The sequence below is a fragment of the Gopherus evgoodei genome, chromosome 10 (genome assembly GCF_007399415.2).
Source record: "Gopherus evgoodei ecotype Sinaloan lineage chromosome 10, rGopEvg1_v1.p, whole genome shotgun sequence".
In the NCBI taxonomy this organism is placed as follows: Eukaryota; Metazoa; Chordata; order Testudines; family Testudinidae; genus Gopherus; species Gopherus evgoodei.
In genome coordinates this window covers 20547966-20568221 of record NC_044331.1, presented here as the reverse complement: position 1 = coordinate 20568221, position 20256 = coordinate 20547966, and the positions used below count along the sequence as shown (strand labels likewise).

The following is a 20256-nucleotide window of genomic DNA, read 5'->3' as shown; positions in this document are numbered from 1 at the left end:
ACAATCCTCTCACCAGTGCCAAACCAAAGTAAATGGGTTTGGTGGAGGGTTGGCCTTCCTGGGAGGAGGGGGTAGGGGTAAGAGCGAGTCTTGCAGATTCTGTTGGCAGCCTCATGGCTGCAAGAGTAATAATTAATAATGAGCATCTGCAATCATGCTTCCTCTCCCCCTCAGGATAAATGGTTAGTGGCTCCAGCCTAGTTTACCCATCCCTTATAGTGGTGAGGAAGGAACCTCTAGGAAATTCTGCTCCATAGTATGCAATACTTGCTCCCTGCCTTGTGTAGTGGAACCTCAGAGGTTTTCTGGTGGCAGGACCCATGCAGACTTGATGGACCAAGCAAGATTTGTCCCTGTGTATACCTCTAGAGCTACGCCAGTTTGACTACAAAAATCTGCATTCAAATAGACATCTCTCAGAAGAGATGTAGTATGCATTACCCAGACTATCCCAGGTGAGGAGTGAGTTCTGGGATGCTTCTGACCCAGTGAAGGAGGGCTGCCAGATTTGAACCAGGAGGCAACACAGACTTGCAGACTTTCTCAGGAGTCTCACTGGGAACATGTAAGAGTAACATTAAAGGTGGGGACTTCTGCTCCTGGGGTGTCAGAAACAAACAGAACACTGGGGATCAGGGAAATAAGCTGACAGTTCTCAGAGGAAGAAAGACAAAGGTTTAAGTCAGGGCAGCTGGAGAAGAAGAACAGAACGATGGGATTGAGGGGAGATGAGTTAGAGGGATCTGGTTGGTAGGGGGAAGGAGGGCAATGAGGGATGTGGATAAGAGTAGGGAGAGAAGCAGAATTCCTCAGAAAGGTTCTAAACTTAAAATAGGCCTCTTCTATGACTGCTTATATGAGCTTACATATGGGTTATATGCTGTTAATGTGTAGCAAATGTGCAGATTGTCAGCCAGACCTGCAAACAAGGCAGGCAGGGATCTTCCAGAAATGGCAAGATAAACTCAGAGATCTCCAAGAAAGAATTATTTGGCATTTAGTTTCCAAATTACTTTTCTCTGATCTCATTTATTACCATGTTGCCAGAAACCTTGGGTGTAATTCATGTGATAAACTCAGGACAGATAATTGCGGGGGAGGGGTTGTGGAAATCAGTCTCAGAGGGTTAAAAGGCCCTCCTCCCTGTCAACAATCAGGTTCAGCTGAGAAGAGGTTACCAGAGTATCAGTTAGAATCAGCTGAGAGGGAGCGACCTGAGATAAATTAGGATCAGCTGATTCCAACTAAGGGCTGCCTGAGACTTTTTTAAACCCTCCCCTGGGGGAAGAAAGGGAGAAGAGGAGAGAGAGAGGAAAAGGTGTCCAGCTGCCAGTAGGTTAGGAGCAGCAAGACAGTGAGCCTCACCAGGAGGGGAGGCTGCATTCCCTCCCATAAGGGAGAAAAACAAGCTAAAAAGACTGGTGGAGGAAAGGAGCTGACTTCCCCTGTGCCACCAAGAGGGACTATTTTACCCAAGCCTGTCTTGCCAGGGCTAAAAGCAGCAGAGGCTGGGGAGACCAAGAAGGTGCCTTGCCACAATTAGTTGTTATTTATTTTCCTTTATAAGTACATAACAGCCACCATAGCATATTATGCACTGTACCATTCACAGGCCTGCTTTTCTAATGACTTAGGTGTGCATTATGTTTGCCCAAGTCCGAAGAAAATCTGGATCATATTTTTGAGATTTGGAAGGAGACTGGAGAGACTGTTTTTATTACTGTATTATTAAAATTACATACCAGTTCATGCATTAACATATCTGTGCTCAGCCTTAGTTCAGAGGGATTCTTGGAGGTGCTCTCTGTTAATCTAGGAACAGAATAAAGGATTTTTTGCACAGCAACATTTTAGTTGAAGTTGGGCATGACATTTTTTGTAGTTTCTGAATGTCCCCAAATATGTGGAAGTTAGTTGTCACAATGCATCAATCTTCAATAAGTTTCATAGTTGGGCTGTCAGTAAGTCTGTTAACACAGATCTTTATCAATGAAATAATCATAGAATCATAGACATATAGGGCTGGAAGGGACCTTGTGAAGTTCTCAAGTCCAGCCCTCATGCACTGAGGCGGGACTAAGTAAACATAGACCATCCCTGATAGGTGTTTGTCCAACCTGTTCTTAAAAACCTCCAATGATGGAGATTTCACAGCCTCCCTTGCAAGTCTATTGAAGAGCTTAACTACCCTCATGGAAAAGTTTTCCTAATATCCAAGCTAAATTTCCCTTGCTGCAGATTAAACTAATTACTTCTTAGGGAAAACGCTCAAATGTTGTAAAATTGTTAAAGCAAACCTTCTGAACTTCTGGTTAATTTCTTTTCTCTGCTTTTCTATTTCTGAGATGTCTTGTTTACACTTATTCTGAAATCTGCAAAACCAAAATTGAGTACATAAAATTATTTAACTGCTTTCAATGGGAATTCTAAATTACTCAACTTGCACACATAAGAAATGTACTCAAGCATTTTATGCAGTCACTAAAAATATGAGAAAAGGGAATTTTTAACTTTTATTTGTTATTTAAAGGAGAAGTTGATGAAACTTTATGGTTGGTATTTTAAAACTTCTCCAGCGATCAAAGAAAACATAGCAAAAACTAACTATGCCAACATTAAGGGTTAGAAATAAAAACTGACAATGAGTTGGGCTTTTATGGTTATAAGAAAGCATTGAGCTCTGTTAATTATTGAAATATGGGCAGTGAGGAGAGGGACCACAAAGAAGGGGAAAGTTATACATGCTATAGTCCCATCCTGTTGCCTTACCTGTGAAGAAATCTCTGCATAACAATAATAGTAAAACTAAACATCCCCAAAGTGCTATACAAACATCGAGTGAAGCAGCTACTACCCAGAAAGCATGAAGAAAACCTCAGTGTGGATGTGTTTCTAGCATAGCTCGTAGACTCCTGTATGTGCAGCCGCCATGTTTAAAACAAGGAAGTCTTTCCAGAATCGTGTTTATTTAAATCAGCATTTTTTCTGACTCAAGGGACAAAATATTTTCTACCTTTTTTTAGCTAAAAGAATTCAGTGTACATATTTAAAGTAGTTTGTTTTTTAAAAAAATAGCAGAGAACTTGAGTAGTGGTAACGCATCCTATAATGTGCGTTGTTATTATTGATGCAATACGGTGGATGGGTTTTATCTTAATATAATGGCTATGAATGTAACATTCAATGGCTGCAGAGTGAGTTTAATCCTACTGAGCAATAGAGGAGACCTAAATCTTTCCAAAAGGATTTATAGTAAAAATACTGCCAGACTTTTAACTGCAGCAGCATTGCCTGGTGCCATATTAATACTCTGTATTATCTTAATCCTATTAACAAGCACTTCTCCAGCACAGTATTCACTGGTTTCATATCTTGTGCACGCGGGGCCGGCTCTTGTTCCACTTTGGAATCAAGGGGAGTTTTGCCATTTACTTCAATATGGGGAGGAAGTAATCAAAGCTCTATTTTTGACATTTAGTATATCTGGCAATCCAATAGATAGTAATTATTTACATACTATCTGAAGAAAGAGTTAGTACCTGGACAGGTATCACGCTAATGCCTACATGTATTTTAAAAACTACTCTAAACTTACACAGTATAATCCTCCCGGAATTCCCTTCTGAGCCTCCGTGTCTCTTTAATAACTTCTTGATAAGTTGGAGCAACTGGCGTGCTACAATTCCAGTCAAGTGAAAAGATTTCTATTTTCAGACATTTTGGGAAGTTAATTGGTATGCTTTATCCCAATCAAATTTACAGAAGGACAAAACCAAACAAAGTTACCCCCCAAAACAACATTCAGTTCAGATCTGCGTTGTTCTAAAAGAAGATACTACAAGAATTAAACTGCAACTGTTATGACTAGTATTGAATTATCAGTTTACATATATGAAATATATGCATCATCAGACAATTAAGTGAAATGAACTGTAGAAAGGATTCCTAATGAGAAATCAGAACCCACAAAAGCAGACTGTTATGGTTCAGCATTAGTCACACTGTAACTAAGCATGTGGAATGTTCAATTACAATAATAAAAGTTTATTTCAAGACAGTTGCAAGACTGGTTAATGGTAGGATGGCGCAATATAAAAAACTATGCCAAAGGAAAGGTGATATTTTAATTGGAAATTGTGCTCTGTGACATAATTACACTGATGGATAGTCTGTGTGCTTGTGGTTGTCAGACAGACAGAAGCAATCTGTCACAACCTTGTATTCTCAGCTCTTTTGTTTTAGCTCTTCTCCTTTTGCCATTCCATTACCAATAACACAACGACAAAAAATTATCCCTATCCTGGATCTAATCCCTTAATGTGTGCCCCCTAGTTCTGGTCTCGTGTCAAAGCATAATTTTCAGATAATGATCTTCATATTCCATGAAGCCTGCACTTCTAAAAGATAGTCTGACTGACCTTCCTGTGGGTTTCTGCGTGGATTTTAAACTGTTACTTAACAATGGAAAAAACTGAAATTACACTGCTGGAGAGGGTCTGTTCATAAAAATTCAAGGAAATCTTCATAGCCTTCAGCTGAACCTTGGACTTCACCTCTGTCAATCAACCTGGTTCACAGCAATAAGATGACAGCTGCCAGGAAGCTGGTGGAAACATTGCTCTCCTCCATGTTGTAGGGCAGTGATTCTCAAACCCCTTTTGCACAGCAAGCCTCTAAGTACGACCCTCCGTATAAATATTTTAAAAAGTGCTTTTAATTTAACACTATTTTAAAATGATGTTTGTTAATAGCACTTTTCATAGCAGACATGGTAGCTTGCTAGGAAGCAGGTACTCACAACCGCCACATAATAACTTTGCAACCCCTTTAGGGGTCGTGACCCCCAGTTTGAGAACCTGTCGTAGGGCTTGATCCTGCCACTGACATCAGTACCTCCCACGATGAGCTCCTTATTTATAAAGGGACAGATTCTGCCACCCCTATTCACACTGAATACTACCCAACACCTTCCCGGTCTCATTTATTTCAGTGGGACTGTATTACTCAGCATGAATCTGGCCCTACTGGTCTGAATCGCTGTTTCACTTTAGACTTGCTGCTTCTGCAGAGATTTGTTCCTTGGTTTTACGTGTCTCTTAAGTACAGGAAAATGCCAAGATAGAAGGAAAAAAGAAAGCTTCAGTCCAAGCCATTGAAAAGATTCCTGAGGTCTGCTCCAATGCTTTAGCAGTAAAATCAGCAGATGAACATTCTCTCACTTGAGCTGAAATCCTGGCCTCCTTGATGTCAATGGGAGTTTTGCCATTGACTTCAGTGGAGCCAGGATTTCATCGTCAGTTCCTGGCACTCAGTTCCTTGCAGTGCAAGATTCCTACTGAGAAAAGTGTGCAAAATGAGAGTAAAAATATTATCAAGTGAGGCTGAAAGTATTAACCACCTTTCAGATTCATTTATCAATAAAGTGTTCTCCTTAATCATTAAAATGTTATGGAAATTAAAAAGTAAAACCTTGAGATTATTTGGTATTTAAGAATTGGTGGTTGATATAGAAGCAACAAATAAGATGCATCAAACACTCATTGGGTTTATTTTCTAGAGTTTACATTGGAACGAATCTCAGATAACAGGCAAAAATCTTTCTATTGCACCCTCAACTTAAATCAGATTATTTAACTTTCTCAAGATTCATGATGAATTGATCTTGGCCAAGCGAATTAATACCTGGAAGACAATATGTATTAATACTGAAGAGAGAAAAAAGAAATGTACCTTCTGTTCGATGATGATCTTGGCACATCAGATACAAATAATTCAATACAAAAGTTACTTACAGCTGGATCACATTGGTGCCCAAGCAGCTGTCTTCTTTCCAGACAAATTGGGCATGATTTTGGATGGGAATTAAAAATCTTCTCTTTGACAATGATCAAAACATGATTTCTTGACTTCAAATTAGTTATTCAAGGGATCCTGAAGCAGATTTGGATAAAAGTTGTAGTGCAATTTCCACTGACGGTATTATTAAAGACTTTCTCTTTGCCTGATTAATCTAATGAAGTTCATTTGTTTTCACTGTAGAGTTACTTCCTGGTGCCCTAAGTGATCTTTTTAGATATGTTAGTTAATGAGTTAACGTCTTTTTTTTTGGTCTTGGGTGACAGACATTTTTAATTTTGTTCATTATGCCGCTTTAATTTTTTTTGTGATTTTTTTCATTAATTCAATCTATAATTGATATTTGAGCAAATTGTACTGATTGTTGGAGAACTCTTTTCCTTGCCCCTAACTGAATATGTGTGATTAGAATCTTTCATTATCTTCCTTTCTTGTAACCTTTGTTTTCCCCTTCCTATAAAACAGTGGTTCCCAAACTGGGGTTTGTGAACCCCTTAGAGTTCATACAATGTTACAGGGGGTTCTCAGGAACAGATTCCCTAATGGCGGACAGAGCCGTCCCCGAGGTCCGCGGGCAGCATGAGGCCAGAGCCCGGAGCCCCTGGACTTAGAAGAGCTAAGGAGATTAAAGCAAACATATCTATTACATTGAGGAGATTTAAACTTCAAGACTCCTTGTAAGAAATGGAAAGGGAGGTGGATATTTTTTGCTGTTTTTAAAATTAAATAGGCAGCTAGTATTGTTTTTAAAATTATTATGAAGAACAAGTTTAAGGTTTGTTGTAACGTGCATTGTTAGCCTGGACTGCTCAAGACCTGAATGCTTGTGTACGAAGAACTCTTTTTGAGTTGGCTTCTTAAATACCTTCATGCTGTTTCAGTTCTGATGCTACTTGATGAACATAGGAGCCTTGTCTTATAACAGGCGTATTCAAAGTGATACAAGTGATATCATAATGTAATGAAAATACTGTAATGATAAATAATAATAATAAATCGTGTGTAATAAGCATGTCATAAAAACAAAATTTATATTTCCAGGATCACTGCTTTTATCATTTATATTCAGATAAAGGAGAAAATCCCTGGAAATATTCATTTTTACTAGGGGGTTCACGAGACTTGACATTTTAGTGAAAGGGGTGCACAGGTTGTTAAAGTTTGGGACCCACTGCTATAGAATATTGAGATGTGTTTATGGAATCGGATTTTCTTGAAAAGATTCAAACAAGTATATAAATAAAAATGCAAAATGATCACAATCTAGTGTTCCTTATATGATGACTTCTTTCTGAAGAATGTAGGCAGAACTGGGTGAGAAAAACTCATTCTTGAAGAGGAATTTAGAAGGCCATTTTTGAGAAGAAATAGGAACTGTACAGGCTATGAGTCTTTTTGAAATTCTACAGAACCTAACCCCAACTCCCTTACTTCCATAGCTGAGTTAACAACCACACAAAAAAAATAGGAAATAAAATGTATCTGAACCAAGGGACTCTAGTAAGGATTTACAGAACTTCCTTAAAATTAAGTTAAGGCTACACAGTAGAGCCATACACTTGATCTAAGCCAGATATTAACTATGACCTCAAGGAACTTAATGGGGGGGAGGGGCTGAAGACCAAGAAAAATACTATTACATTGCTTTTAAAATCTTTTATGGCAAAAGCCTGAACCCTGAGGGTATTTTTAACTAAATTCCTGTATAATTCTTTATGGAGGAAATCAACAACAGAATAGATGATGAGTTTTCAAAACACTTTTCTTTAGTTCCTTCTTCTCACAAGCCCAGTTGACAGAACGAAAGGTTGTGGACTAATGTCCTGGCCAGGACTTCGTTTCTTGGTGGAGGTAAACAGATGTATTTGAAGATCTGTAACTCAGAAAAGGCTAATGGGGAGGTGATGGGCCACTGTTCAAACTGACTTTCAGTACTTCCCAGCAGGGAAGCAAGATGTCAGTTTCTTTGAAAAAAAGCAGTTACTACAACCTTGCTCCAAATAAAGAAAGAAAAAACTCTTGATGCTGACAAACTCTTCAGTTATTGCCCTGTTTCAATATTCAGTGTTCAGATTTCCTTGATTCTAGTCAATTTGGTTTTTTGGACTGGATGTAGCATAGAAACTGTATTGATCTTGCTGGTTGATAATCTCGGTATCCAGGTTCACTCTCTTATGTCTGTCAGCTGTCTTCTTGACCTTTGACCATGGGGTACTATTAATTCAACTGTGGACTCTAGCTGGGGTAGATGAAGTGACTAGAGGTGTAATCCACAAAGGTAATTAGGCATCTAAGTCCCCTGGATAGGCATCTAAGTCACATTTTTTAGGCACCATTGTGAAACACAAAACTGCTGTTCAATTGCTTCCTAATCCTTTAGAGGCCTAAACTCACTCAGCCCTGACATTTTTGCCTCTGGAGTATGCGCTCTGCAGCTTCACTCCAAGTATCTGGGTGCCTGTCTTCTGTGTAAGGTCCTGGGCGATTCACAAACTGGGAAAGATAGCCATTTGGCCACCTAAGTTGTGTGCAGGTGCCTGATCCGGTAGGTATGCTGATAGGGCACCTATCAGATCAGGCCCCCTCAGGCAAGTTCACATCAAACAGCTTGAGTGGGGAGGGGACTCCCCCTTAAAACTTTTGCCTCGTGGACAGGGTACTCACCTCTGATGTGGGAGACCCCTTGCCTGGTTTGAGTCCCTCTTCCGCCTGAGAAGGAAGAAAGGATTTGAACAGAGATCGGCTACCTCTCAAGTGAGTGCCCTAATCACTAGACTATAGAGGCATTCAATCTCTTTCATTTGCCCAATTAAGATGTCATTATTAAATTACGTAATTAAAGTGGAACAACTTCAATAGGAGAAACGGAGGACATGCCACATTAGAGTATTTCATAGCTTAGTGGTTAGGACACTTATGTGAGCCACGGCAGATCCCTATTCAAATTCCTTCTCCTCATCAGGAAGAAGGAGGGTGAACCAAGGGGTCTCCCACATGCTGGGTGAGTCTCCTATCGATGAGGCTGAAGGTTACAACGGAGGGCTTTCCTCTCCCCTGGCTGTTTTGTTTCAGACTGACCCTTGACTTAGGCAGCCGAGCATGTATCTTCCCCCAGTTGCTGGATCACAAGTGACTTAGGTGCCTGTCTCTGTGTGAGGGGCAGGGCTTAGCACACAGTCCTCTACTTAGGATGTCCCATTGGGTAACTGAGGTGGCTCCCGACCTACCATGCTGGTTTTGTAGCTCACATTCTAAGGCACCTCTCTTTCTCTATTCATTATATAGGGAGCCTAGGTCCTTAACTCAGGCTTTGTGGATTGCAGTGTTGTTCCTGTGATTTTCTAGGCACCACAGCACTCAGCGTCGCAATGCCTAAATTCCTTTCTGGATCCCACCCTACTTCAGAGAGATGACAAAATAGTTTTAAATAATTGCTTATCTGCCCTCATGTGCTCTGCTATGGAAGATCCCACCAGATTTTGTTCTTTTGTCACCCAAATTCCTCATACAAGTTTGCAAAAGATAAGCTATTGTATAGTCAATTGTCACAATTAGTAGGCTTCACATTATTAGATGGATTCTATAACCGGTGTCCTTTACTCAATACTAGCTAGTTTGTTAGCAGATTTTCATCATAGAATGATGTAATGAGTTGTGGATCTATAAAATGTAGCTGTTAGCATTAAATTAAAATAGCAGTCTCACCTCCTTCATTCTTTCCAGACGCTCTTTCTGTTCTTCCTCCTTTGGCTGCCCACATACAGCAAGAAAATTATATTTAGAGCCACTGTAGTTGATGGCAGAAGGATCTTGTGAAAGCAACATTATCTTCTTGTAGCAATCTGAGTGATGAAGCTTGATGGTAGCTAAGTACATTTTTTATTCCATCATTAACAAAGTGGCAGTGAGTTTGTGAGCTCTGCCAAACAACTCTAAAGGGTTTGGTTTTTAGAAAGTTTGAAATTGAATGGTTTGCTTTAGCTCCACTAATGAGATGTTTTTTCCTCCACCAGTATAGGTGGTTTTGTATTTCCTAAATGAAATTAGAATACCAGTTGTTGCCTGATGTTTTTATTTATCTTTGAAAGTGCTGACTACTGGACTAGTTTTCATAGTTTTAGTGTTTCCAGAATGGACTTTTGTACTGTCTTAGGATGATATTTTGAACTCTGATTTTATGGCATCTCCTCTTATTTGCTTTGTATGTTCATCAGAGGCTGTCTTTAGTTCCTACATATATTTTCTGGAGATAAGGAGTTTCTTTTTCTTGTAAATTATGACTTTGTAACAAGTGCAATTAATGACAAAGGAAGCAACCATTCTTCTCCAAAGATGCTCCAAGTCTGTGGCCAAAATTGTGCACTTGAGTTATTTTATGATGTTCCATGCTGCATCAGGATCTGAGTGGTGCACTGAACTATAGATATTTGTCCATATTTAGGGTTTTTTAGATTTTTCTTAACATACCTTCATGAGCTGCCTCCGGCTCATTATTTAAAGCATGAAAGACCATCCTTCTTGTTCTGTTTTAGCTGTGAAATGAATAGATCATTTTAAGCTTGTGATGGGTTGGATCATAGAAACCCCCTTTGGGACTGCCAACTGATGTGCTAAGACTACTTCTAACCAGCTTTCCTTGTCAGCTTGGGACTCCAGAACCTTGTCTGTTTGAGCCAGACACGCTAGCCTGCTACAAACCCAGACCGAGGTCTGAACAATGTCCCCCAGAAGCTGGTGGCTTGACTGAAAACAGATTAAGAAGTGTTTCTGTCCCCAGCACTCAGATGCCCAGCTCCCAATGGGATCCAAACCCCAAATAAAGCTTATACAGGATAAACTCATAAATTGTTTGTCCTCTATAACACTGATAGAGAGATATTCACAGCTGTTTGCCCCCCCCAGGTATTAATACTTACTCTGGGTTAATTAATAAGTAAAAAGTGATTTGATTAAATACAAAAAGTAGGATTTAAGTTGTTCCAAGTAATAACAGACAGAACAAAGTGAATTACCAAGCAAAATGATATAAAACATGCAAGTCTACACCTAATACAGTAAGACAGTGTTTCCCAAACTTGGGACACCGCTTATGTAGGGAAAGCCCCTGGCAGGCCAGGCCGATTTGTTTACCTGTCGCGCCAGCAAGTCTGGCCAATCGCGGCTCCCACTGGCCACGGTTCGCTGCTCCAGGCCAATGGGAGCTGCTGGAAGTGGCACGGGTTCGCTAGGGGCTTTCCCTACACAAGCGGCGTCCCATTTGGGAAATACTGCAGTAAAACAATGATTACAGATGAAATCTCACCCTCCGACATGTTCCAGTATGCTTCTTTTACAGACTAGTCTTTTTCTACTCTGGGTCCAGCAATCACTCACACCCCCGTGGTTACTGTTCTTTGTTCCAGTTTCTTTCAGGTATCCTTTAGGGGTGGAGAGGCTCTCTCTTTAGCCAGATGAAGACCAAATAGAGGGGTCTCCCAGGGGCTTAAATAGATTTTCTCTTGTCGGTGGTCCTCCTCGCTCCCCCCGTGTAGAAATGCAGCTACAAGATGGAGTCACATGGGCAAGTCACATGTCCATGCATCATTCAGAATTTTACAGGTGGCAGCCACTGTTCACATGCTATCGTGAACGTCCTCAGGTAGACTTCTTATGTGGATTGGAGTTTTCCAAGATCCATTGTCTGTTAAGTGTTTCTTGATTGGGCACTTAACTTGCAAATTCCTTTCCAATTGCCTTACTAAGGCTACTTAAAATCAAACAGGTACACAGCCAATATTCATAATTTTGAATATAAAAATGATACATGTATACAAATAGGATGAATATTAGGGCCAGCTCCAGGGTTTTTGCTGCCCCAAGGGCAAAAAAAAAAAAAAAAAAAAAGGCGCGATCAGCGGCTGCTCCACTGCGCCACTTCCTTCTTCAGCAGCAATTCAGCGGCTAGTACTTCCCTGCGAGAGCGACCGAGGAACCTGCCGCTGAATTATCACCGAAGAGCCTGACGTGCCGCCCCTTCTCCTTGGCCGGCCCAAGCACCTGCTTGCTGAGCTGGTGCCTGGAGCCGGCCCTGATGAATATATTTAGTAGAACATAACCTTTGCAGAGATATGTTACATGGCATATGTATCATGAAACATATTCCAATTATGTCATATTTACATTCATAAGCATATTTCCATAAAGCTTTATGGGATGCACCGTCACAAAGCTATTAAATCAAGCTATGAAAAACATCATCATGTTTTTAGGGATGACTTGGATGTGGGCTATATAGTGTTTCCGTCATTTAGAAAGGGCGACTGTAACAAAACCTGTGATTCATGAATTCACAATTTATGCTTTTCAGAGAGAAAATCTGAACATTTTTGAAAATCAAGATCATGCAGATTGTGTATTACAATGAAAGTTGCTACAAAAGCTGAATGTATGAACCACCTCTGGATTAATTTGCCTATTTAATCTTTATATATAAAGGGAAAAATGACGGCTGCCCAGCATGGGTGCACTCAAGGGGAAGCGTCTGCACTCAGCACACCCATACACAAGGCAGATAACTTATTTTTGGGGACCTCTGCTCACAATCTGAAGAACAACTTAGCAATCGTTTTAGCCTAACCTCCCATAACCAGATTTCACAAAAGGACTGAACTTATCCCTTAGTCAGCTTAGTAACAACATTACTAACTTGCATCTTGCATATTTCAAGAAAATAAGAGAAACTTCAAAGAATATTAAAAATAGTAAGTTATAAAATGGAAATGGACATAAATGAACCTTCCAGTGTACCACACATCATTGCAGAACTTGCCATACTCAGTGGAATTGCTCAAGATTTAAACTGATGTAACTAAAGTCAGAATCTGGCCCCTAACATACTGAAGTAAATAGAATTACCTTGGAGTACAGCTGGAGAGACAGAAGACTCAGGCCCATAATATCTACTGGCATTAATGTACTGTGTAAATGAACTGTGACTTCAGTTCAACTGTATTAACTACTGTGTAAATAATTATAAAGCACTACCTCTAATACTAAAAATCCTGATCCGGCGTAACTAAATTAAATTAAAGATTGATATTTAAATCCCTACCAAAAATGAAATAAACTGCCAAACAGTTGCAGAACAGTTCCCACCCCCGCTCCCCACCAATCTATCACGTGGAAACATTTTGGTACACTGGAGATCCCAACTGTGAAAATTCACATCAGAAAATGCCTGAGGGAACTCAAGTATTAATCTTTATAGAGAATCATTAAATCTACCAAAACCAGACACGCTGGAAACAATTATACAAGTAAGAAAAAACAATAATTAATAACAAATTAAAACAAAATTAAAAACAAAATTAATTAATAAACCCTCAGTTCCCAAACCCATTGGTTTAAAATGTAAACACAAGTGATAGGTACATTACTGTAGTCACCACAATACAACAGATACAATCTCCCAAGGTTTAGGCAGGCCCATACCAGAGATGTGTCCAGATCACACAGTTCATATCCAGGTTCAGATCTGAATCTGAACTTATTTAGAGGTGTTTGGATCCAGGGTTCTGGCTGATGCTGAAAATAGGTTGATCTGTGAAACTGGAATTCAGATATGAATTTCCCTAATATTTGGGAAGTTTTGGATTTATGTTTCTGGTTCAGACTTATCTCTAATATATGGATTTAAAAGACAAAAAGTTATGCAGAAATTTCATGTAGACATTTTAAATAATATGTTATGTTAAGGGATAACAGGCTCAGGGACCAATCACATTCCATCTTTATGCTATACATCTGCTAAATTCTTCTGTTTTGCTCTAACCACTTGATGAGATATTCTGCATGATTGTGGTTTGTTTTAGTCTCGCGAAGAGAAAACTGTCCAACTGTCTTGAACGTAATAGAAAGAGAAAACAAAATGCATGGGTAGACTTTAGAAATGCATTCACTTTTTTTTCCTTTGGCTATATTAAACCATTGTAGTTAAAGGCTTAGAAGAATGGTTTATAACAACACAGCTCAGATTACAGCAGAAAAGGATATGGTAGCTTGCAAATTTCAGTACGCTTCATCTTGTAAGTCAAAGAGCTTGAGACACCATCAGTGATTTCATGCAGCTTAAGATAATATGAGACCAGAGGACTTCGACCACCAATTCTGAAGAGTACATGCTGGAAGTCGGGACCTGAGCCAATATAACAGGACTGTAAAGAGTGGATAAAGGTCAGCTAAGCATATTATTATAGGACTAATTTTCTTGCAAATATAATAATATAGCAAAATGGAATTTTGGATATACATATTATCAAATATCCTTGATGAGAAATGAAAAAAAAACAATTCTAAAAATCCTTAATTATAAAAAAGTTAACATGCTACCTATTGTGAACCCAGGATAACCAGATACTATTGGCTATATAGAAGACTGGGGTGGTCATCTGTGCTAAAACACGGGAATGCACTTGTGTTTCTTGTCAGTATTATAGGAGACTGTATCATGTCTTTACTTAAAATAGTAAAACTCCCATAGACGTCAATCAAAGCAAGATCAAGTCCTTTGAGGGGAAATTTCCCCTGAGACACATGAACAACAACTGCCAGTAAACTCCAGCTCATTTTAATTATATTTTATATCAGTGCAATCTATTAGGAATATTAAATTTAAACCAATGTGTGTGTTAAATGACTATCCTGTAGTTACTGAACTTCATTTCAAACTATATTGCACAATATTCATGCTTATTATGGGAGATCACAAGCTGGCTATAGTTAATGCCAATGCAGAGCTGAGATACTCATGTACTAAGGGGAGTAGGAACTTTATAAATGGAGAGGAAGAAGGATGAACAAAAACATTAGATGGAATTGGAATAAACCTGGGCATTGGGACTTGACAGCAAAAGGAAATGACTGACATGAACACAGTTTTAAATTTTTTTGACAAAGTAATATTAAGTGTAACTTGTAACAATACTAGGTAAAAATTGCACTTTTGTCTCATTTTATTTTTAAGCAGATTCTGTAATTTAAACTGTCTGAAAGGGATTAAAGAAAAAAAATTTTCTGGAATTTGAGGCCAGATACACAGCTAGTGCAATTCAGCATGACCTCCCTGGAGCTATGATGAATTACCCCAGCTAAGGATTTGACCCTATATATAAACACACACTTTTTAAAAAAACCACATTACTAATAATACCATAATTAAAAGCGAAAAAAAACATTAAATTCCAATTTACTTGACATGATTTATCCCCTTTTTTTCAGTATTTTTCACAGCTTGGAGAATTATGCTAATTTTGCTTTTGTTTATAATTACTTTCACTTTTAGGTTCTCAGCGCTGCAACGTAACAGTTTCAGACACTGCAGAGATGTCTATTTCTTTGAAAAATCTGTTTTCGCTGGGATATTTTTTAATTGTGGGAAATTTATTTAATTTTGTGCCAAATGTAAATTGAAAGTGTCTCTTTGATTTTGTAGGCCAAATATAAAGCTATGCAAAAAATTGCAAATCTGGCATAATATTGAGTAGGAAAATACAGTAGTTATTTTCCAAGACATGACAGGACTGAAATATTACTTGTTACAATTGTAATACATTCATGTTTTTCCTTTCCCTCCATTCTTCCACTGAAATTCTGTGTCAATAGCAACATTATTTTTCAGGTTTCAGTTTTTAAATCATGTATTTTTTTTTAAAAATGCAGCTGTATATAGGAAAATTAATTTAAGAGATTACACTGGTGAAAAGTCAATTTTTTTTTAATTAAAATTTTGTGTCTAAATCCAGAGAAAATAAATTAATTTTTGCTATGATCTAGACTCATTGCTGGAAAGAGCTGATGTGCATCAGCAGTGCATGTTCCACGTATGTTTTGCTTCATTAAGGGATTTGGCCACTGCGGAGGCTGGAAAAGTGCCACTTCTATACTGCTTCCCAGGGTGACAGGAAGATATAGAGCTGCAAGAGCCAGTCAGAAAGACAAATTATTTTCAGGAATATTGAGAGTTGATGAGCATATGGAAGTAAAACTGAAGTCAAGATTAAGAGACTGACATTCAGGGTGTAAAAATCACATTTAATCCTAAAAATAGTGTTCTCATGCATCAACTATATCCTTCACAGGAGTTCTTTTCTTGATAGTAAATAACTTCTGTTGTTTTATTTACTGCTTTTCTTCAAGTTGTCTTGTGACAGAGAGTGAACATATTAGCTACCTAGACAGAAGGTTGGTTATATATTGTTGAGACTCAGAACCATATTTTATGTAAGTGATTTGACTGTAGTGTAAGGGCTTGATTCTGATCTGTTTTGCCAACACAAATCTAGCACATTTCTATTTCACTGAAGTTGTTCTGGATTTAACTAGTTTAAGCAGGTCCTAGGTCTATGTTTATGCAGTGTGTACATTTATGAAATAATATGCAAGGAGATGTTTCATAGGTAAACTGATTTTCACAAGCATCTTTTTCCTGCAGAGAGAGCAGTAGTAAGAAGTGCCCCCGCCTTATCCAAGCAGAACTACATCAGAGCGTGACAGTCTACTTCTTTAGTAATTTCAATTGTATCAGCTGCGCTTGATAGCATTTTGAAGTACCACCACGATATTTGGGCCATGCTGCCAGTATTTCACTCAATAAAATCTAAGCTTATGTTTAAAAGTTTCTACTTTAGGTATAAAAAGCAAAAAAGGATTTAGTTTTTTTTTTGGTCTTATGAAAAAGGAGCTTGAATTTATTATGATTTTCATCATTACGATATTAATTAAAAATATTCTGAGATGAAACTGAAAACTTAAAAACAAAAAATTAACTTGCTCCAGACTAGTCGTGCTACGAGTTACAGCATTCTGTTTACCAGAGACAGAAATTCAGGCCAACAAGCTCCTTTGTGGCAAGGAGGAGGGAGGTGGCTTCTGGCAAAGCAGTGTTGCATGAAAAATGTGGGGTTACTCACAACCTCTTAGATTTGTCTGTCATGTCCAGCTCATGTTGCTTGATGCTTCAAATGGCTACAACAAGTGTGGCTGTTGATAGTGACCTCTGGCAGTTCAGTCTGGTCTGGTCCTACTCTAAAGCAGACAGTTGGAGTTGATAATGGAATGGAAGCTGGCTGCTTGAATGCCACCTTGGAAGAGGTTAGGGTTTCTCTGAAATATCTTGCAACGGGGATAGGATAAGAATGTGCAGCTTAGACACTGTGAGCAAATGGGAAAAGTGATTTTCTCTCACCTATTTTGGGATTTGGCCCAGTAAAACTGAGTTTAAATAATACTGTATGATATATTCAGTGGCTATTGATATTTCATATTTTAACCACTTGTTAAATAGACTGTTATTGGTTTAATATTTTTAAAAACGTTGTTTTAGTCTATAACTGCCTCTGGTTTTTAAATTAGCATCTCCTTGGATTATTCTTATTTTCCATGTATATCACAGGAAAATATGACATTCTGATTCAGATGTTGCTTACACTAGTTTTAAACTGGTATACATCCATTGACATGAATGGAATTACTCCTAATTTAGAGTAGCTCTATTTATTTATTCAACTCCTTACCCATCTAATAGAGGACAAATTGAATAGAGTATTTTTAATATTTGGCTGGCCAGGAAAATATTATGCCTGTACCTCTTGGATTCTGACATTGCCTTGGTGATCCATGCATTTGTCATCTCCAAATACAGACTATTACAATGCACTCAACTTTGGTACGCCCCTCAAGTATTCCCAGAAACTATGGTTCACTTCAAAATACTGGTTCTCTTCCTTACAATGCTGAATTAATTAAAGCCTGATTATCTGAAAAAAACACTCGTTACTCCATTCCCCATTGCAACAGCTGTAATTGACAGGGATGTTCCAGCTGAGGCAACTAAGGTTGAAACCTGCATAGTCAGTAGGTAGGATGTTTTCAAGGGGAGGCACCCAGTTGTGGAATTCACTACTTCCCCCAAAGCTCAGGTTGAATCTGAATTATCATACTTTCAGGGTATGATGAAGGACTCGTCTTTCTGCAGGCAGTGTTCTAAAAACAGAATTTGGAATGACCGTGGCTGAATACTCAGGACCAACCCCCAACAGGTATTCTTCATCTACCCAACTTTATTAGTGAGGGAGAGAGATCAAGAACTGCTTTCTCATTGGTACCTACTTTTAAATGCCCGTATTGCAAATTCCTAGATGCTATGCTGATTGAGGCCTTAGAAATGTATATTAGAATAATAATAACAGTAACAGACAATATATTTGAACTTGGGCACCTAAAGTTAGACATCTAAAGGGACTTGTAGGCATCTGATCAAATGGACTGAATTTCAGAATTGTTGCTCTTCCACTGACTTCATTTGGGATTGTAGATACTTAGCATTCCTGAAAATCAGCCCATTCATTTAGGTTTCTAAATATGGGGTTAGGTGTCTAATTTGATGTAAAAATTTTGACCAGAGGCATTTTATACACCTTTATTTTGATCACTTATGAAACATCTCCCTACAGTTCTGATATCCCAATTACTCTTTATTTGTGTATTTGCAATGACATAATTGATTCAGGCAAATGTCTCATCTAACTAAACTATGTATTTATTCCCCAGTGTCAGGACCCTAAAGTTACATAAGCCACAGGGGTAAATATAATACCATTACATTAAGTTCCTAGGGGCAAATCCTGACCTCAGTCTCTTCATTTGGGTGAAAGGCCCCAAAGAAAGTAGAAGCAGTGGGGTTGTGCAGTGTACAAGGTGGAGCAAAGTTCATTAGAATTATATACACTGCACTGGGAGGTGAGAGAGGGCATCCTCTGACGGAGTGTGTTGGAGGGTTTTGGTGGGTATTGTAGTGGATCCACAAAATAGACCAAGTTGAAAATTTCCCCACTTAATGTGAGTGGTGTGATGCAGTAGCAGCAGCAACCTGGGGAGGATTCTGTTCCCCAACTCTGATCACTTCAAAACCTCATGCATCAGACCTATTTACTTAGTTTTGGCACAGGGAGGTGGACTTGGCCACAGGAACTGATTCCAGAGGGAAAGAGGGTAAATCATCATGACCTAAATCCTCTGCGAGAGAAGGCAGATGGAAGAGTAAAAAGGGAAAATGTTTTTCAGAAAAACAATGAATGGAAATACAAACTACATATTGTGTATAACTTTATAATGAGTATAAAGCAAACCTCTTTTATGGTTTTGGACTCTTTTGGCATATCCATTTTACATTTACTGTCATCCTTTATTTCTTCAGCTGATGAAATGTACATCTTTTTTGTATCTTCAGTTAGATCTTCGAAATCAAGACCCACTTGAAATCTCACTGCTAACATACAAATACAAATCACACTTTTTTAATACTTTTTCATATTTGTTCCTTACTAAGAAGCAGCTACTTTAAACAATGCCACCTCCGTTCTAGAAAACATTTGTGTCACCATCTCCAGCATATAGTCTGTTAGGTCCATGACATCTTGACCTGTTGTTATAGACTTTTTATTGAATACAGAGATAGTGTTGTGGGATATCACATTTGTGTCATAGGTTTTGTGGGTGATGTTTAATTCCAGTAGGATAAGATTCCCAAGTTAAAATCCCATTTAAATTACTCTGGGATAAACGTTCCAGACAAAATGTTCTTGACAAAATGTGATGCAAAGAAATTTCCCCGCAGATGAAATATCACTTGGTGATAGGGTGACCAGACAGCAAATGTGAAAAACTGGGACAGGGGGTGGGGGGTAATAGAAGCCTATATAAGAAAAGGACCCAAAAATTGGGACTGTCCCTATAAAATCGGGACATCTGGTCACTCTGCTTGGTGAAAGGTTGTATGTTTACAACAACCAAGGATGTTTAATCCATTTTCTAGTATCTTGAGATATTAATCTATATTATTGTGAATATACAATAGGTATCCTGGCAAATTAGACCATATTTATCAAAAGCACTAACACTACTGCCATTATTGGAACATGGATCCTTAGCTCTACCTATTTCAGGGACTTTTTTTTATATGCTGCAGCAACTAAATCTGTAACTTAGCCTTCCAACTGTTCAGACTCCTTAGCGATTTTTCACATAGGGGATGATTATGGCTCATAGAAATTAAACAGGAGCATGACTACTGGTCCTAGCATTCCATGAGTTGGAACACTAGACAGGAAATATACCAAGTCTCTGAGACACTATCTCCTGCCTTCTCCACACCTCTGCCAGCCCAAAGAATTAGCTGAAGAAGAAAGAAGGAGACCAAGAGTTTTGGTAGAAATGTGTTCAGCTTTGAGTACTTAGGAGCAGGAAGTAGACAGATGGACTTTTATGTAGGCATCGCACCTGGCACTGCAGAGGTATGTTACACTGACGATGTGCATGTGCACAGACATATTGTGTGTGTAAACCTCACACTTCATAAGGCTATTT

The 20256-nt window shown here is 38.6% G+C and overlaps 1 protein-coding gene across 2 annotated transcripts in view; it reads right to left on the bottom strand.

Annotated features, from left to right (window-relative positions):
• The window catches only part of FAM227B (family with sequence similarity 227 member B), a 213552-nt gene that overhangs the window by 46231 nt on the left and 147065 nt on the right, over positions 1-20256 (bottom strand). The window contains exons 11-15 of one of the 2 annotated variants that reach the window (XM_030577357.1): positions 19020-19159; positions 13888-14048; positions 3596-3673; positions 2298-2372; positions 1743-1812 (exon numbers count right to left, since the gene is read on the bottom strand). In XM_030577357.1, the coding sequence (XP_030433217.1) occupies positions 1743-1812; positions 2298-2372; positions 3596-3673; positions 13888-14048; positions 19020-19159 (524 nt within the window). The remainder of the gene's footprint in view (positions 1-1742; positions 1813-2297; positions 2373-3595; positions 3674-13887; positions 14049-19019; positions 19160-20256) is intronic. The other variant, XM_030577358.1, reaches the window with a different exon arrangement.